Source organism: Macaca nemestrina, chromosome 1, assembly GCF_043159975.1.
Source record: "Macaca nemestrina isolate mMacNem1 chromosome 1, mMacNem.hap1, whole genome shotgun sequence".
Taxonomy (NCBI): domain Eukaryota; kingdom Metazoa; phylum Chordata; class Mammalia; order Primates; family Cercopithecidae; genus Macaca; species Macaca nemestrina.
In genome coordinates, this window is record NC_092125.1 from 28,881,904 (window position 1) to 28,897,213 (window position 15,310).

The 15,310-nt window shown below is 39.8% G+C and overlaps 1 protein-coding gene across 4 annotated transcripts in view; it reads left to right on the forward strand.

Moving 5' to 3' along the window:
- Positions 1-15,310, forward strand: part of LOC105484396 (maestro heat like repeat family member 9) — a 131,756-nt gene that overhangs the window by 81,223 nt on the left and 35,223 nt on the right. For 2 of the 4 annotated variants that reach the window (XM_071075536.1, XM_071075540.1), the window contains exons 17-21: positions 405-578; positions 9,365-9,517; positions 9,619-9,735; positions 9,962-9,994; positions 10,605-10,707. In XM_071075536.1, coding sequence (XP_070931637.1) covers positions 405-578; positions 9,365-9,517; positions 9,619-9,735; positions 9,962-9,994; positions 10,605-10,707 — 580 coding nt within the window. The remainder of the gene's footprint in view (positions 1-404; positions 579-9,364; positions 9,518-9,618; positions 9,736-9,961; positions 9,995-10,604; positions 10,708-15,310) is intronic. The other 2 variants (XR_011611043.1, XM_024793643.2) reach the window with 2 other exon arrangements.

Below are 15,310 nucleotides of genomic sequence, written 5' to 3' on the forward strand. Positions count from 1 at the left end.
CTATGATGGCTAATCTGAAACTTTCAAAGGGACATGACTAACCAGGGAACTGGCAAAAGATGCACAATAGCACATCATTATTTAATATTCCTGCCAATTAGATGCAATGCCCATGAATAATCTCAAGAGCACAGATAATGGTAAAATGTAGCAAAAGAATTAGGGAGTGACAATTTTTTAGTATTTATTATCAGTTTCTATTTAATGTTAAATTTATATAATTTAATTTTCAGTAATTTTTTTTTTGCAAAAAGTCAACATTTTTGAAAATTTGACAAGAGACTTTTGTGAGTCGGCTTCCGCACACCATGATGTGCCACCCAGACTCGAGGTATCCATACTAAATGTCAGCTCAAGTCTTCTGCTAGTTCCTAAATCCCACCATTTTTTCCTTTTATATGTAGATAGAAAATGTCAGCAGTATATTAATAGCCATCCTGGATGCCTTCCTTTCCAAAGACGATACTGTTGTACTTCGGGCCTTGATCACCCTTAGAAGGCTTTTAAACAAACTGGACACAATGACTTATTCTTTGGGTACCAGAATTGGTTCCAGCTACTGTCCTCTGATGGATCATGTGAGTGACACAGTTAGATATGTAAGATCATTAGGTTTTGTGGTTCAGCTGAAACTCAAGTTGAAGCAATGATGTTAGGGCACAGAATAAGTCAATAGAAAATAGTTATTTTGTAAGAAGTCACTATTTCTTTTCCAGAGATAACAATATTAGTTAGGTAAGTACTGGTATTTTTTTTTTTTTTTTTTTGACAGAGTCTCGCTCTGTGGCCCAGGCTGGAGGGCAGTGGCGCCATCTCGGCTCACTGCAAGCTCCACCTCCTGGGTTCACGCCATTCTCCTGCCTCAGCCTCCGGAGTAGCTGGGACTACAGGTGCCCGCCACCACACCCGGCTAATTTTTTGTATTTTTTAGTAGAGACGGGGTTTCACTGTGTAGCCAGGATGGTCTCGATCTCCTGAGCTTGTGATCTGCCCACCTCGGCCTCCCAAAGTGCTGGGATTACAGGCGTGAGCCACTGTGCCCAGGCTTTTTTTTTTTTTTTTAAGTACACTGTGAGAACCTGGGGAAAAAAAGAATAATCATCAAGGAATGGCCTCTATCCTTGGATGAAATTGTAGCTTTGTGGCTATGTACTGGTTAACCCTATATCTGGACTGCCTAGGTTCAAATCCCTCTTCCGCCTCTTATTGGCTATCAAACACCGAGTGAGTGATTTCTTCAGTCTTTTGGTGTATCACTTTCTCCCCATTGATAAAACAGCAATGGTAACATAAACAGTATTAGGTTTATTATAAGAATCAGATTTGTTATTTGCCATGCCCCAAATAAAGGTTTATTATCATATAAAATTTGAATTTTAAAGTATTTGATCAGAAAGTTATTCCTTCTGAAAATTCTCATTTTACATGGTAAACATGTTTCAGAAAAGTTGAATGAAAACTTTGGTATGCCATGGGGGAATCTATGTATTTTTAAAGAACTCCATGATAAATTATTTGTAAACCAGAGAATTATTTCACAACAAATTATCCTACCAAAACTTCTAAGTTTTTAATCACTTACATTTCAATGAAGAAGAGCACAGTATTATTAAATTATGGAAAAAACAAATGTAGTGGCAAAAATGAATTTTATAAACACATAAACACTTTAGAATAGTAATAATAATAGTGACTTGAAGGGGCAGGGCCAAGATGGTCAACTAGAAGCAGCGGCAGCCTTCAGAGGTTCCCATCAAAAAGAACCCTAACAGCATGCAAATCCTGTGCCGGCAACTGAGGTATCCAGGTTCTGTCATCACAACTGAGTAGGCAGTGGGCGTGACCCATGGAGAGGAAGGCAGAGCAGTGTAGTGTTGTGGCCTCTCTGAGAGCCACACAGGCCAGGGGAACCCCTACACCCAGCCAAAGGAGGCAGTGAGTGAGCGTGCTACCCAGCCTGGGAAAACGTGTTTTTTCCATGAAGATCCCACTCATGAGCCCATGCCACCAGGGTCTAGGGTCCCAAACACCGAACTGTACAGATTCTCAACAGCCACTAAGCTAGAATCTGTTTAAGACTGCTGAGCTCCTGGGGCGGGGGGTAGTGGAGGGTGGGGGGGGGTGGAGGGTGGGGAGGCGGTGGAGGGTGGGGGGTGGGGCGGGAGTGGTGACTAGCACAACAGCTATGGCTGCCTGCTGTCTAAGCCCTTTAAACTTCTTGGGGGAGGGGTGACAGCCAGCACTCAGACTGATAGCCACCTAAGACACAAAGCCCTCAGGGTGGGGGAAGGGCAGCAGCCGTCTCTATAGCTCCAGGCTATGATTTTTCCCTGCTGGAGCCAGTGAGGCTGGATGGCTTGATCCCAAGAGGTATCCCCCACAGCCCAACACACCAGTTGTGGCAGACTGCTGATGAGTGCCTCTTCAGGCCTGACCTAGACCCATCCCTCCTCGCTGAGGTCTTCCTGCAGATAGTCCGACTACTCCAGCCAGGGGCTCAGGGACAGAACTCTGATCTTTCTAGGCCTGAACCCCTGGGGGGAGGGGTGGCCACAGTCTCTGCACACTAGCAGACACAGTCTTTCCTCCTCCTAGTTTGAAGGAAGCAGGGCAGCCCAGACAAGTGGGCTTTCCCCCCAGCGAAGGGACAGCCAAAGGGGGCAGCCCAGACAAGTGGGCTTTCCCCCCTCCACCAAGGGACAGCCAAAGTGCTTCGGTAAGTGGATCCTGCTCCCCATAAAACCCAGCCGGGTGAAACCCTCCAAAAGGGGTCATCAGAAACCCTATACAGGAGCGATCCTACAAGCATCAGGTTGGTGCCCCTCAAGATTCCAGACAAAAGAGCAGGCACCCATCTTTGCTGTTCTCCAGATTCCTCGAGTGGCATCTCCAGACATGGGAGCAAATCAGATGAATAAGGCCTAAAATGAACCCCTAGAAAACTGTGGCAACCCTACAGAAGAGGTACCTGACCATTGCAAGAGAAACAAAGAAACAGAAAGCAACAACACCACCGACAAAAAAAGTCTCCACAAAAACCCGATTCAAAGGTCAGCAGCCTCAAAGATCAATACTGGACAAACTCATGAAAATGAGAGAAAAATCAACAAAACAACGCTGCAGGCCCAAAAGGCCAGAGTGCCTCTTCTCCTTCAAATGGTCACAGCACCTCCTCCAGCAAAGACGTAGAACTGGATGGAGGATGAGATAGATGAATTGACAGAAGTAGGCTTCAGAAGGTGGGTAATAACAAACTCCTCTGAGCTAAGGGAGCGTGTTCTAACCCAATGCAAAGAAGCTAAGAACCTTGATAAAAGGTTAGAGGAGCTGCTAACTAGAATAACCAGTTTAGAGAGGAAAATAAATGACCTGATGGAGCTGAAAAACACAGCACAAGAACTTTGTGAAGCATACACAAGTATCAATGACTGACTCGACCAAGCAGAAGAAATGATATCAGAGTTTGAAGACTATCTTGGTGAAATCAGGCATGCAGACAATATTAGAGAAAAAAGAAGAAAAGGGAATGAGCAAAACCTCTGAGAAACAAGGGACAGATCAACGAGACAAAAAATTAACAGGATATTCAGGACTTAAGCTCAGCTATGGATCAAGTGGGCCCCATAGACATATACAGAACTCTCCAACCCAAATCAACAGAATATACATTCCTCTCAGTGCCACATGGCACTGATTCTAAAATAGACCACGTAATTGGAGGCAAAACACTCCTCAGCAAATTCACAAGAACTGAAATCATAGCACACTCTCTAAAAACAGTGCAATCACATTAGAACTCAGGATTAAGAAACTCACTCAAAAGCCCACAATTACGTGGAAATTGAGCAACCTGCTCCTGAATGACTCCTGGGTAAATAATGAAATTAAGACAGAAATCAAGAAGTCTTTTGAAACCAATAAGAAGAGACTATGTATGAGAATCTGTGGGACACAGCGAAAGCAGTGTTGAGAGGGAAATTTATGGCACTGGATGTCCATGTCATAAAGTTAGAAATATCGGCCAGGAGCAGTGGCTGACGCCTGTAATCCCAGAACTTTGGAAGGCTGAGGTGGGTGGATCACGAGGTCAGGAGTTCAAGACCAGCATGGCCAAGATGGTGAAACCCCGTCTCTGTTAAAAATACAAAAATTAGCCTGCCATGGTGGCACGTGCCTGTAATCCCAGCTACTTGGAAGGCTGAGGCAGAGAATTGCTTAAACCCAGGAGGCGGAGGTTGCAGTGAGCCGAGATTGCACCACTGCACTCCAGCCTGGGCGACAGAGTGAGACTCTGTCAAAAAAAAAAAAAAGGCTAGCAATATCTCAAATCGACACCCTAACATCACAATTAAAAGAGCTAGAGAAGCAGGAACAAACAAATTCAAAAGCTAGCAGAAAACAAGAAATAACTAAAATCAGAGCAGAACTGAAGAAAGTAAAGACACGAAAAGCCCTTCAAAAAGTCAACGAATCCAAGAGCTGGTTTGTCGAAAAAATTAACAAAATAGACCACTAGCTAGACTAATACAGAAAAATAGAATGAAGAATTAAATAGACGCAATAAAAAATGATAAGGGGGAAATCACAACTGACCCCCCAGAACTGCAAACTACTATCAGAGAACGCTATAAACATCTATACACAAATAAAAGGTAAAATCTAGAAGAAATGGGTAAATTCCTAGACACATACACCCTCCCAAGACTAAGCCAGGAAGAAACTGAATCCTTGAATAGACGAATAACAAGTTCTGAAATTGTGGCAGTAATTAATAGCCGTCTACCAATAAACAAAAGCCCAGGACCAGACCATTTCACAGTCGAATTCTACCAGACATACAAAGAGGAGCTGGTCCCATTCCTTCTGAAACTATTCCAAACAACTGAAAAGCAGGGACTTCTCCCTAATTCATTTTATGAGTCCAGCATCATTCTGATTCCAAAACCTGTCAGAGACACAACGAAAAAGAAAACTTTAGGCCAATATCCCTGATGAACATTGATGAGAAAATCCTCAATAAAATACTGGGAAAACAAATCCAGCAGCACATTCAAAAGCTTATCCACCCCGATCAGGTCAGCTTCATCCCTGGGATGCAAGCCTGGTTCAACATATACAAATCAACAAATGTAATCCATCACATAAAGAGAACCAATGACAAAAACCACACGATCATCTCAATAGATGCCGAAAAGGCCTTCGATAAAATTCAACATTCCTTCATGTTAAAAACTCTCAATAAACCTGGTATTATTGGAACATATTTCAAAATAATAAGAGCTATTTATGACAAACACACAGCCAATATCATACTGAATGGGCAAAAGCTGGAAACATTCCCTTTGAAAACCAGCACAAGACAAGGATGCCCTCTCTCACCACTCCTATGCATCAAAGTATTGGAAGTTCTGGTCAGGGCAATCAGGCAAGGGAAACAAGTAAAGGGTACTCACATAGGAAGAGAAGAAGTCAAATTATCTCTGTTTATGGACATGATTCTATATTTAGAAAACCCCATCACCTCAGCCCCAAAACTCCTTAAGCTGATAAGCAACTTCACAAAATCTCAGGATACAAAGTCAATGTGCAAAAATCACAAGCATTTCTATACACCAACAATAGACAAGCAGAGAGCCAAATCATGAATGAACACTCATTCACAATTGCTACAAAGAATAAAATACCCAGGAATACAGCTAACAAGGGATGTGAAGGACATCTTCAAGGAGAACTACAAACCACTGCTCAAGGAAGTCAGTGAGGACACAAACAAATGGAAAAACATTCCATCCTCATGGATAAAAAGAATCAATATTATTAAAATGGCCATATTTCCCAAAGTAATTTACAGGTTCGGTGCTATTCCCATCAAACTACCATTGACATTCTTCACGGAATTAGAAAAACCTACTTTAAATTTCATATGGAACCAAAAAAGAGCCCATATAGCCAAGACAATCCTAAGCACAAAGAACAAAGCTGAAGACATCATGCTACCTGACTTCAAACTATACTACAAGGCTACAGTAACCAAAACAACATGCTACTGGTACCAAAACAGATATATAGACCAATGAAACAGAACAGAGACCTCAGAAATAACACCGCACATCTACAATCATCTGATCTTCAACAATCCTGCCAAAAACAAGCAATGGAGAAAAGATTCCCTATTTAATAAATGGTCTGGGAAAACTGGCTAGCCATATGCAGAAAACTGAAACTGGACCCCTCCTCATACATTATACAAAAATTAACTCAACATGGCTTAAAAACTTAAATGTAGGACCCCAAACCATAAAAACCCTCAAAGAAAACCTAGGCAATACCATTCAGGACATATGCATGGGCAAAGATTTCATTATAAAAATGCCAAAAGCAATTGCAACAAAAGCAAAATTCACAAATAGAATCTAACTAAACCAAAGAGCTTTTGCACAGCAAAACAGACTATTATCAGAGTGAATAGGTAACCTACCGAATGGGAGAAAATTTTTGCGATCTACCCATCTGATAAAGATCTAATATCCAGAATCTACAAGAAACTTAAATTTACAAGAAAAAAAAAAAAGACCCCATCAAAAAGTGGGCAAAGCATATGAACAGACACTTATCAAAAGAAAATATTTACATGGCCAAAACACATATGAAAAAAAGTTCAAGCCAGGCGCGGTGGCTCAAGCCTGTAATCCTAGCACTTTGGGAGGCTGAGATGGGTGGATCACGAGGTCAGGAGATCGAGACCATCCCGGCTAACCAGTGAAACCCCGTCTCTACTAAAAAAATACAAAAAACTAGCTGGGCGAGGTGGTGGGCGCCTGTAGTCCCAACTACTTGGGAGGCTGAGGCAGGAGAATGGCGTGAACCCAGGAGGCAGAGCTTGCAGTGAGTCGAGATCTGGCCACTGCACTCCAGCCTGGGCAACAGAGCGAGACTCTGTCTCAAAAAAAGAAAAAAGAAAAAAGTTCAACATCACTGATCATTAGAGAAATGCAAATCAAAACCACAGTGAGATACCATCTCATGCCAGTCAGAGTGGTGATTATTAAAAAGTCAAAAAATAATAGATGCTGATGAGGCTGTGGAGAAATAGGAACGCTTTTACACTGTTGGTGAGAATGTAATTAGGTCAACCATTGTGGAATACATTATGGTGATTCCTAAGAATCTAGAACCAGAAATACGATTTGACCCAGCAATCCCATTTCTGGGTATATACCCAAAAGATTATAAATCATTCTGCTATAAAGACATATGCACACGTATATTTATTGCAGCACTACTTACAGTAGCAAAGTCATGGAACCAACCCAAATGCCCATCAATGTTAGACTGGATAAAGAAAATGTGATATATATACACCATGGACTACTATGCAGCCATAAAAGGGAATAAAGATTATGTCCTTTGCAGGGACATGGATGAAGCTGGAAGCCATTATTCTCAGCAAACTAACACAGGAACAGAAAATGAAGCACCTCGTGTTCTGACTCGTAAGTGGGAGTTGAACAATGAAAACACATGGACACAGGGAGGGGAACAACATACACCAGGGCCACTTGGGGGGCGGGTAGCAAGGGGAGGGAGAACATTAGGAGAAATTGCTAATGCATATGGGGCTTAAAACCTAGATGATGGGGTGATAGGTGCAGCAAACCACCATGGCACACATAGACCTTTGTAACATACCTAAACTTTCTGGACTTGTACCCCAGAACTTAAAGTAAAAAAAAAAAAGAAAAAAAAAAGTGGCTTAATTTATTGAACACTTAATATATACCAGGGGCTATTCTAAATGATTTACACGAGCTATCTTACATAAATCTCTAAGCAACTATATTACTATCATCCAATTTTCATGTAAAGAAACTAAGGCAAAGAGAAGGCAATATTTGGCCAAGGTCATATATGTGATAAAGTAGTCAGAATGCTCACATAAAAAAACATCAGTATGAGATTATAAACATTTCCTGAAAACCAGAAAGTGTTATTATATTTTTAAAATTTGGGCCAAGTGCAGTGGCTCACGCCTGTAATCCCAACACTTTCCAAGACTGACACGGAAGGATTGCTTGAGCCCAAGATTTTGAGACCAGCAGGAGGGTTGTTGGAACCCAGGAGTTAAAAGCTGCAGTGAGCTATGATCCTGCCCCTGCACTCTGGCCTGGGCAACAGAGTTAGACCCTATCTCTAATAAAATATAAATAAATTAAATTAAAAAATTAACCTCTTCTTACTTGCAATTTTTCCTTTCTAGAATCATTTTTATCCAATTACCTTCCTATTTGGCCTAAGTAGCCCTTGAAAACCTGGTTGTGTGCCAGTATGCATAGAGCTTCCATTGCTACTCAGTGGCAACTCAGCAAAGTCCTCCAGCCTTTGAACACAGCATGGTTACATTATTATAAGTATCCTTGTAAAAATTATCTCCAAGTTATACATACTATTTCAATTTATACTTTTAGGATGCTATTAAATACTAATCATCTTCCTGAATTTAAGAAACTAATTTTTCACAGGAGTTTTTTGTAATGCAATCTGAATTTTGGTAAGTAATTTTTTTACTAGTTGATATTTTTTTCAGCTTTATTAAGGCATAATTAATAAATTAAAATTGTATATGTTTATAGAATCCAATATGTTTTCATATATTTATACATTGTGAAATGATTAAATCAAACAAAATTAACATTGCCATTACCTCATATATCTTTTTTTGTGTGTGTGGTGAGAACATTTAAGATCTAATCTCTTTGCAATTTTTAAGTATACATTACATTATTAACTATAGTCTAATGTAGCTAGACTTACGTTAGATCTCTAGAATTTATTCATCCCGTCTAACAGAAACTTTGTATCCTTTAACCAACATCTCCCCTAGTGCCTCCCACCACCCTTCAGCTACTGGCAACCTAGTCCCACTCTCCTCTTCTATGAGTTCAACCTTTTAGTATTCCATATATGAGTGAGATCATGCAATATTTGTCTTTCTGTCCCTGACTGATTTCAAGTAGCATGATGTCCTCCAAGTTCATCCACGTCATACGTGACAGGATTTTATTCTTTTTAAGGCTGAAAAGTATTTCAATTATTCCATTGATGGACACAGGTTAATTCCATATCTTGGTTATTGTAAATAATAAGTAAGCAAATATTATTTTAAAATTAAAAGACACCCTAACTACTTTAACCCAAGGTGAATTTTTTAAAAAATAAATAAAATTTCACATAGTGTATGTATAGACATATACATATATAGTATATTTATATCGTGTGTGTGTGTGTGTGTGTGTGCATGTGTAGATTACTGATTGAAGAAAAAAGCCCTAATATTATCCTCAAATAAGACCTTTCTCTTTTACAGATTAATGGAGGCATTCGAAGCATGGCAATTCGACACTTTGGTGAATTAGTTAGGGATATGAGACAGTACACATGGATGCTGAATGATGTGATTCTAGAAGGCTTGGTGCCCCTAATCCTGTTTTTGGAGGATGACGAGGAAAGAGTAGCTAAAGTAAGTCATTTGATCTTCTTTTTCATAAATTTACCAAGAATTACAATGTTTTATCTAACAACAGATGAATAGATCTCCACTGACCCTTTTCTGTCTCACAGGCATGTAAATATACATTAAAAATCTGTACATCACAATTAAAGTGGTCAACATCACGTTTTCTCAAAGATGAAAATTACAGTTTTGAGATGGTGGTGCTCAATATCTGTAACAATCTTGTAAGTGGCTCTTCCATTTTTACTGCTGTAAGAGTTATAGACAAAACTTACAGGATATCCAAAGTGATAAAAACTGTAATGGGGATAAGAGAAGATCTTGGAGAAAAAGAAATGGAAGAAAAAATCTTCAATAAATGATTATAACTGGAGCTTGAGCCGAGAGGAATTAGAATTTTCCACTTCCCCTTTCTCAACATTGATCATCCATCTTATCTTCTTCCTCCAGCCCACCCATTTTGAGCTATGGATGGGTATTAAGGTAGGAAGAACATCCCAGATCACGAAAAAGAAAACTAGAATACTTTGCCACTGCCTCTTGAGCTAGTCCTCTGAAACCCAGCATGAATAGCAATGATAGACAAGTAGGGATGGCCGGGCGCGGTGGCTCAAGCCTGTAATCCCAGCACTTTGGGAGGCCGAGACGGGCGGATCATGAGGTCAGGATTTCGAGACTAGCCTGGCTAACACGGTGAAACCCCGTCTCTACTAAAAAAATACAAAAAACTAGCCGGGCGAGGTGGCGGGCGCCTGTAGTCCCAGCTACTCGGGAGGCTGAGGCAGGAGAATGGCGTGAATGCGGGAGGCGGAGCTTGCAGTGAGCTGAGATCCGGCCACTGCACTCCAGCCCGGGAGACAGAGCGAGACTCCGTCTCATAAAAAAAAAAAAAAAAAAGACAAGTAGGGATGGATGAATGCTAACCAAAGAATGGAAAAAGAGAGTTGAGTTTGGGAACAAGAATAGAGTTCCCACAAAAACATCCCCAGCTTCTAATTTGGTCCTGATTTGGTATGTTGAAACCTTTCTGGAGGAAGCAAATGTTCTATTTCAACAATTGAGAGAGGTGCTTTTTTCTCCTTTTTATTCTCAGATTATTTCTCATAGGAACTACATTACAGATTTGATATCTGATACCTTAGGATTCCTGTGGAGCTCCAGAACATATCTTAAGAGGGCATCGGTTATTTTGATAGGTAAATATAATTCAATTCTCAATTTCTAATTTGTCTTAAATGGAGAAGAAGCTAAAAGTTTTCCTTACATTTTTTAAATCTCTGTTTATGAGGGACAGCACCTGTCATGGTGATGAATAGAGGTTGATACATGTGATGAGAATAGAGTTCTATTTTATAGTACACAGAGAATATAGCTGTATAATTAATTTTTATGCAAAGTGTATTCAGCAAAATGGATTTCAAAATTTAAGATGGTGACATACCATCGTTCATTATTCCCCTTCATCACTTAAAAATCACTACCCAAAGAATACGAATAATTTTTAAAAATATAAAAACATCATCTTCAACCAAACTTAGACATCTGTAACCACAGACTACAATAGATGAGGAAGAACTACCAAATCCACTAAAGTTTTTAAAAAGTGGAAACAGGCAGGGGCGACCCAGGAAGACTCTAAGACTAGACAGTTTTTTAATATTGGACAAACCTGACCAAACAGTTTTCCCCTACTAGCTCTCACTGTGAAAATGAAAATGAATTATTCTGTATTTTGGAATTCCCAACTTGGTAGTGAGTCTCCAACTTGGCAGTAGGATCTTCCCTTGACCCCAGTTAGCATCACGGAGTAATAGGAGCAGCAAAGAATAAGGAAATACACAGTCACATCATACATATAGAGAGGAGGCTCTCAGTCAGGGTAGATGACAAAATGAATTATGATCAGCACTGAAGCCCTTGATCTGTTTTAATCAGAGAGGAGTGGCAGAACACACACAGACACAGGCACGCACACGTGTGTGTGCGCGCACACACACACACAAAGAAAAACCCTGTTATAACTTTCTGTCATTTTCTTTTCTTTTGTTTTTCTTTCTTTTTTTTTTTTTTGTTGGTTGTTTGTTCGTTTGTTTGTTTTTTGAGACAGACTTTTACTCTGTCGCCTACGCTGGAGTGCAGTGCACAATTTTGGCTCACTGCAGCCTCCACCTTCCAGGTTCAAGCGACTCTCCTGCTTCAGCCTCTAGAGTAGCTGGGATTATAGGCATGTGCTACCACGCCTGGCTAATTTTTCTATTTTTAATAGAGACAGAGTTTCACTATGTTGGCCAGGCTGGTCTTGAACTCCTGACCTAAAGTGATCTGCCTGCCTCCGCCTCCCAAAGTGCTGAAATTACAGGCGTGAGCCACCGTGCTCAGCCAATAATAACTTTATTTCAAACCAGAATTAATCTCTGCTATCCTGAGTTCTACCTTGGAAGTTCCCACAAATAAACCTCTGTATATAACTATTGCAAGATTAGTAAATAAGTAGTTTTAAAAAAGAAACAGCATTATCTTTCTACAGTGGTACTTCAAGGGAAAAAAGAGACAAAAGAATGAAGAAAAACACACCTTAGAAAATATGTCTATAGAGCAGATGAAAGTCATGATAAATATTTCCATGAATCCAAAACATTTTAAAATGAAGATCTAAAGTATAGACACAAGCATATAGGGAATATATGATGGGATAATGGGAGCACATGAAAAATAAACTTTCAAAGTACAAGGGGGAAAAAGTGAGAAAAAACATATCACCAAAAATGCAAATTAAATTACAACCAGCAAAAGAGAAAATATTTGTTGAGAACTCAGTAAGGGACAAGGAGTACAGGGTTGAGAAATGTTAGCAAAATCAAACAAAAACCATCAATGAAAAATTCTTTTTATTCTTTCTACTAAAAAAAATGGAATACATGTGCAGAACATGCAAGTTTGTTACATACCTATACATGTGCCATGGTGGTTCGCTGCACCTATTGACTGGCCCTCAAAGTTCCCTCCCCTCACCTCCCACCTCCCAACAGGCTCTGGTGTGTGTTGTTCCCCTCTCTGTGTACATGTGTTCTTGTTGTTCAGCTCCCACTTATGAGTGAGAACATGTGGTATTTCGTTTTCTGTTCCTGTGTTAGTTTGCTGAGAAGAATGGCTTTCAGCTTCATCCATGTCCCTGCAAAGAACATGATCTCATTCCTTTTTATGGCTGCATAATATTCTGTGGTGCATATATACCACATTTTCTTTATCCAGTGTATCATTGATGGGCATTTGGATTGGTTCCATGTCTTTGCCATTTTAAATAATGCTGCAATAAACATACATGTGCACTTGTCTTTATAGTAAAATGATTTGTATTCCTTTGAGTGTATACATAGTAATGGGATTGCTGGGTCAAATGGTATTTCTGGTCCTAGATCCTTAAGGAATTGTCATACTGTATTCCACAACAGTTGAACTAATTTACATTCCCACCAACAGTGTAAAAGCGTTCCTATTTCTCCACAGCCTTGCCAGCATCTATTGTTTCTTGACTTTTTAATAATCACCACTCTGACCTGTGTGAGATGGTGTCTCATTGTAGTTTTGATTTGCATTTCTCTAATGAACAGTGACGTTGAGCTTTTTTCCGTATGTTTGTTGGCTATGTAAATGTCTTCTTTTCAGAAGTGTCTGTTCATATCCTTTGCCCACTTTTTGAGGGGGTTGTTTTTTCCTGTAAATTTGTTTAAGTTTCTTGTGGATTCTGGATATTAGACCTTTGTCAGATGGGTAGATTGCAAAAATTTTCTCCCATTCTGTAGGTTGCCTGTTCAGTCTTATAGTTTCTTTTGCTGTGCAGAAGCTATTTAATTTAATTAGATCCTATTTATCAATTTTGGCTTTTGTTGCAATTGCTTTTGGTGTTTTTGTCATGAAATCTTTGCCCATGCCCATGTCCTGAATGGTATTGCCTAGGTTTTCTTCTAGGGTTTTAGGGTTTGGGGTTTTACATTTAAGTCTTTAATCCTTGTTAATTTTTGTATAAGGTGTAAGGAAAGCATCTAGTTTCAGTTTCCTGCATATGGCTAGCCAGTTTTCGCAGTATCATTTACTGAATAGAAGATCCTTTCCCCATTGCTTGTATTTAGCAGATGATTATAGCTGTGTGGTGTTATTTCTGAGGTCTCTGTTCTGTTCCATTGGTCTATGTATCTGCTTTGGTACCAGTACCATGTTGTTTTGGTTACTGTAGCCTTGTAGTATAGTTTGAAGCCAGGTACCACAATGCCTCCACCTTTGTTCTTTGTGCTTAGGATTGTTGTGGCTATGTGGGGTCTTCTTTGATTACATGTGAAATCCAAAATAGTTTTTCCTAATTCTGTGAAGAATATCAATGGTAGTTTGATGGGAATAGTACTGAATCTATAAATTACCTTAGGCATTATGGCCATTTTCACAATATTGATTCTTCCTATCCATGAGGATGGAATGTCTTTCTCTTTGTTTGTGTCCTCTCTGATTTCTTTGAGCAGTGGTTTGTAGTTCTCCTTGAAGAGGTCCTTCACATTTCTTGTTACCTGTATTCCTAGGTATTTTATTTTCTTCTTAGCAATTATGAATGGGAGTTCATTCATGATTTGGCTCTCTGGGTGTCTATCATTGGTGTAAATGAACACTCATAACTTTTGCACATTGATTTTGTATCCTGAGACTTTGCTGAAGGTGCTTATCAGTTTAAAGAGTTTTGGGGCTGAGGTGATGGAGTTTTCTAAATGTAGAATCATGCAGTCTGCAGAGACAATTTGACTTCCTCTCTTCCTATTTGAATACCCTTTGTTTTTTTCTCTTGCCTGATTGCCCTGGCCAGAACTTCCAATACTATGTTGAATATGAGTAGTGTGAGAAGCCATCCTTGTCTTGTACGAGTTTTCAAAGGAAATGCTTCCAGCTTTTGCCCATTCAATATGATATCGATACGATATTAGCTGTGGGTTTGTCATTAAGAGGTGGTTTTTTTGTTTTGTTTGTTGTTTTTTGATGGAGTCTTGCTCTTGTTGCCCAGGCTGGAGTGCAGTGGCGCAATCTTGGCTCACTGCAACCTCCTCTCCCAGGTTCCAGCGATTCTCCTGCCTCAGCCTCCTGAGTAGCTAGGGTTACAGGCACATGCCACCATGCCCAGCTAATTTTTGTATTTTTAGTAAAGACGAGGTTTTACCATGTTGGTCAGGCTGGTCTTGAACTCCTGACCTCGTGATCTACCTGCCTCAGCCTCCTAAAGTGCTGGGATTGTTAAGAGTTTTTAACATGAAGGGATGTTGAATTTTATCAAAGGCCTTTTCTGCATCTGTGGAGATAATCATGTGGTTTTTGTCTTCAGTTCTGTTTAATGTGATGGATTATGTTTATTGATATGCTTACGTTGAATCAGCCTTGCATCGCAGGGATGAAGCCAACCTGATCATGGTGAGTAAGTTTTTTTTATTTGCTGCTAGATTTGATTTGTCAGGATTTTATTGAGGATTTTTGCATCGATGTTCATCAGAAATATTGGCCTGGACTTTTCCTTTTTTGTTGTATCTCTTCCTGATTTTGGTATCAGAATGATGCTGGCTTCATAAAATGAATTAGGGAGGAGTCCCTCCTTTTCAATTGTTTAGAATAGTTTCGGAAGGAATAGTACCATTCTTCTTTGTGTTTCTGGTAGAATTCAACTGTGAGTCCATCTGGTCCTGGGCTTTTTTTTGGTTGGTAGGCTATTAATTACTGCCTCATGTTCAGAACTTGTTATTGGTCTATTCAGGGATTCAACTTCTTAAT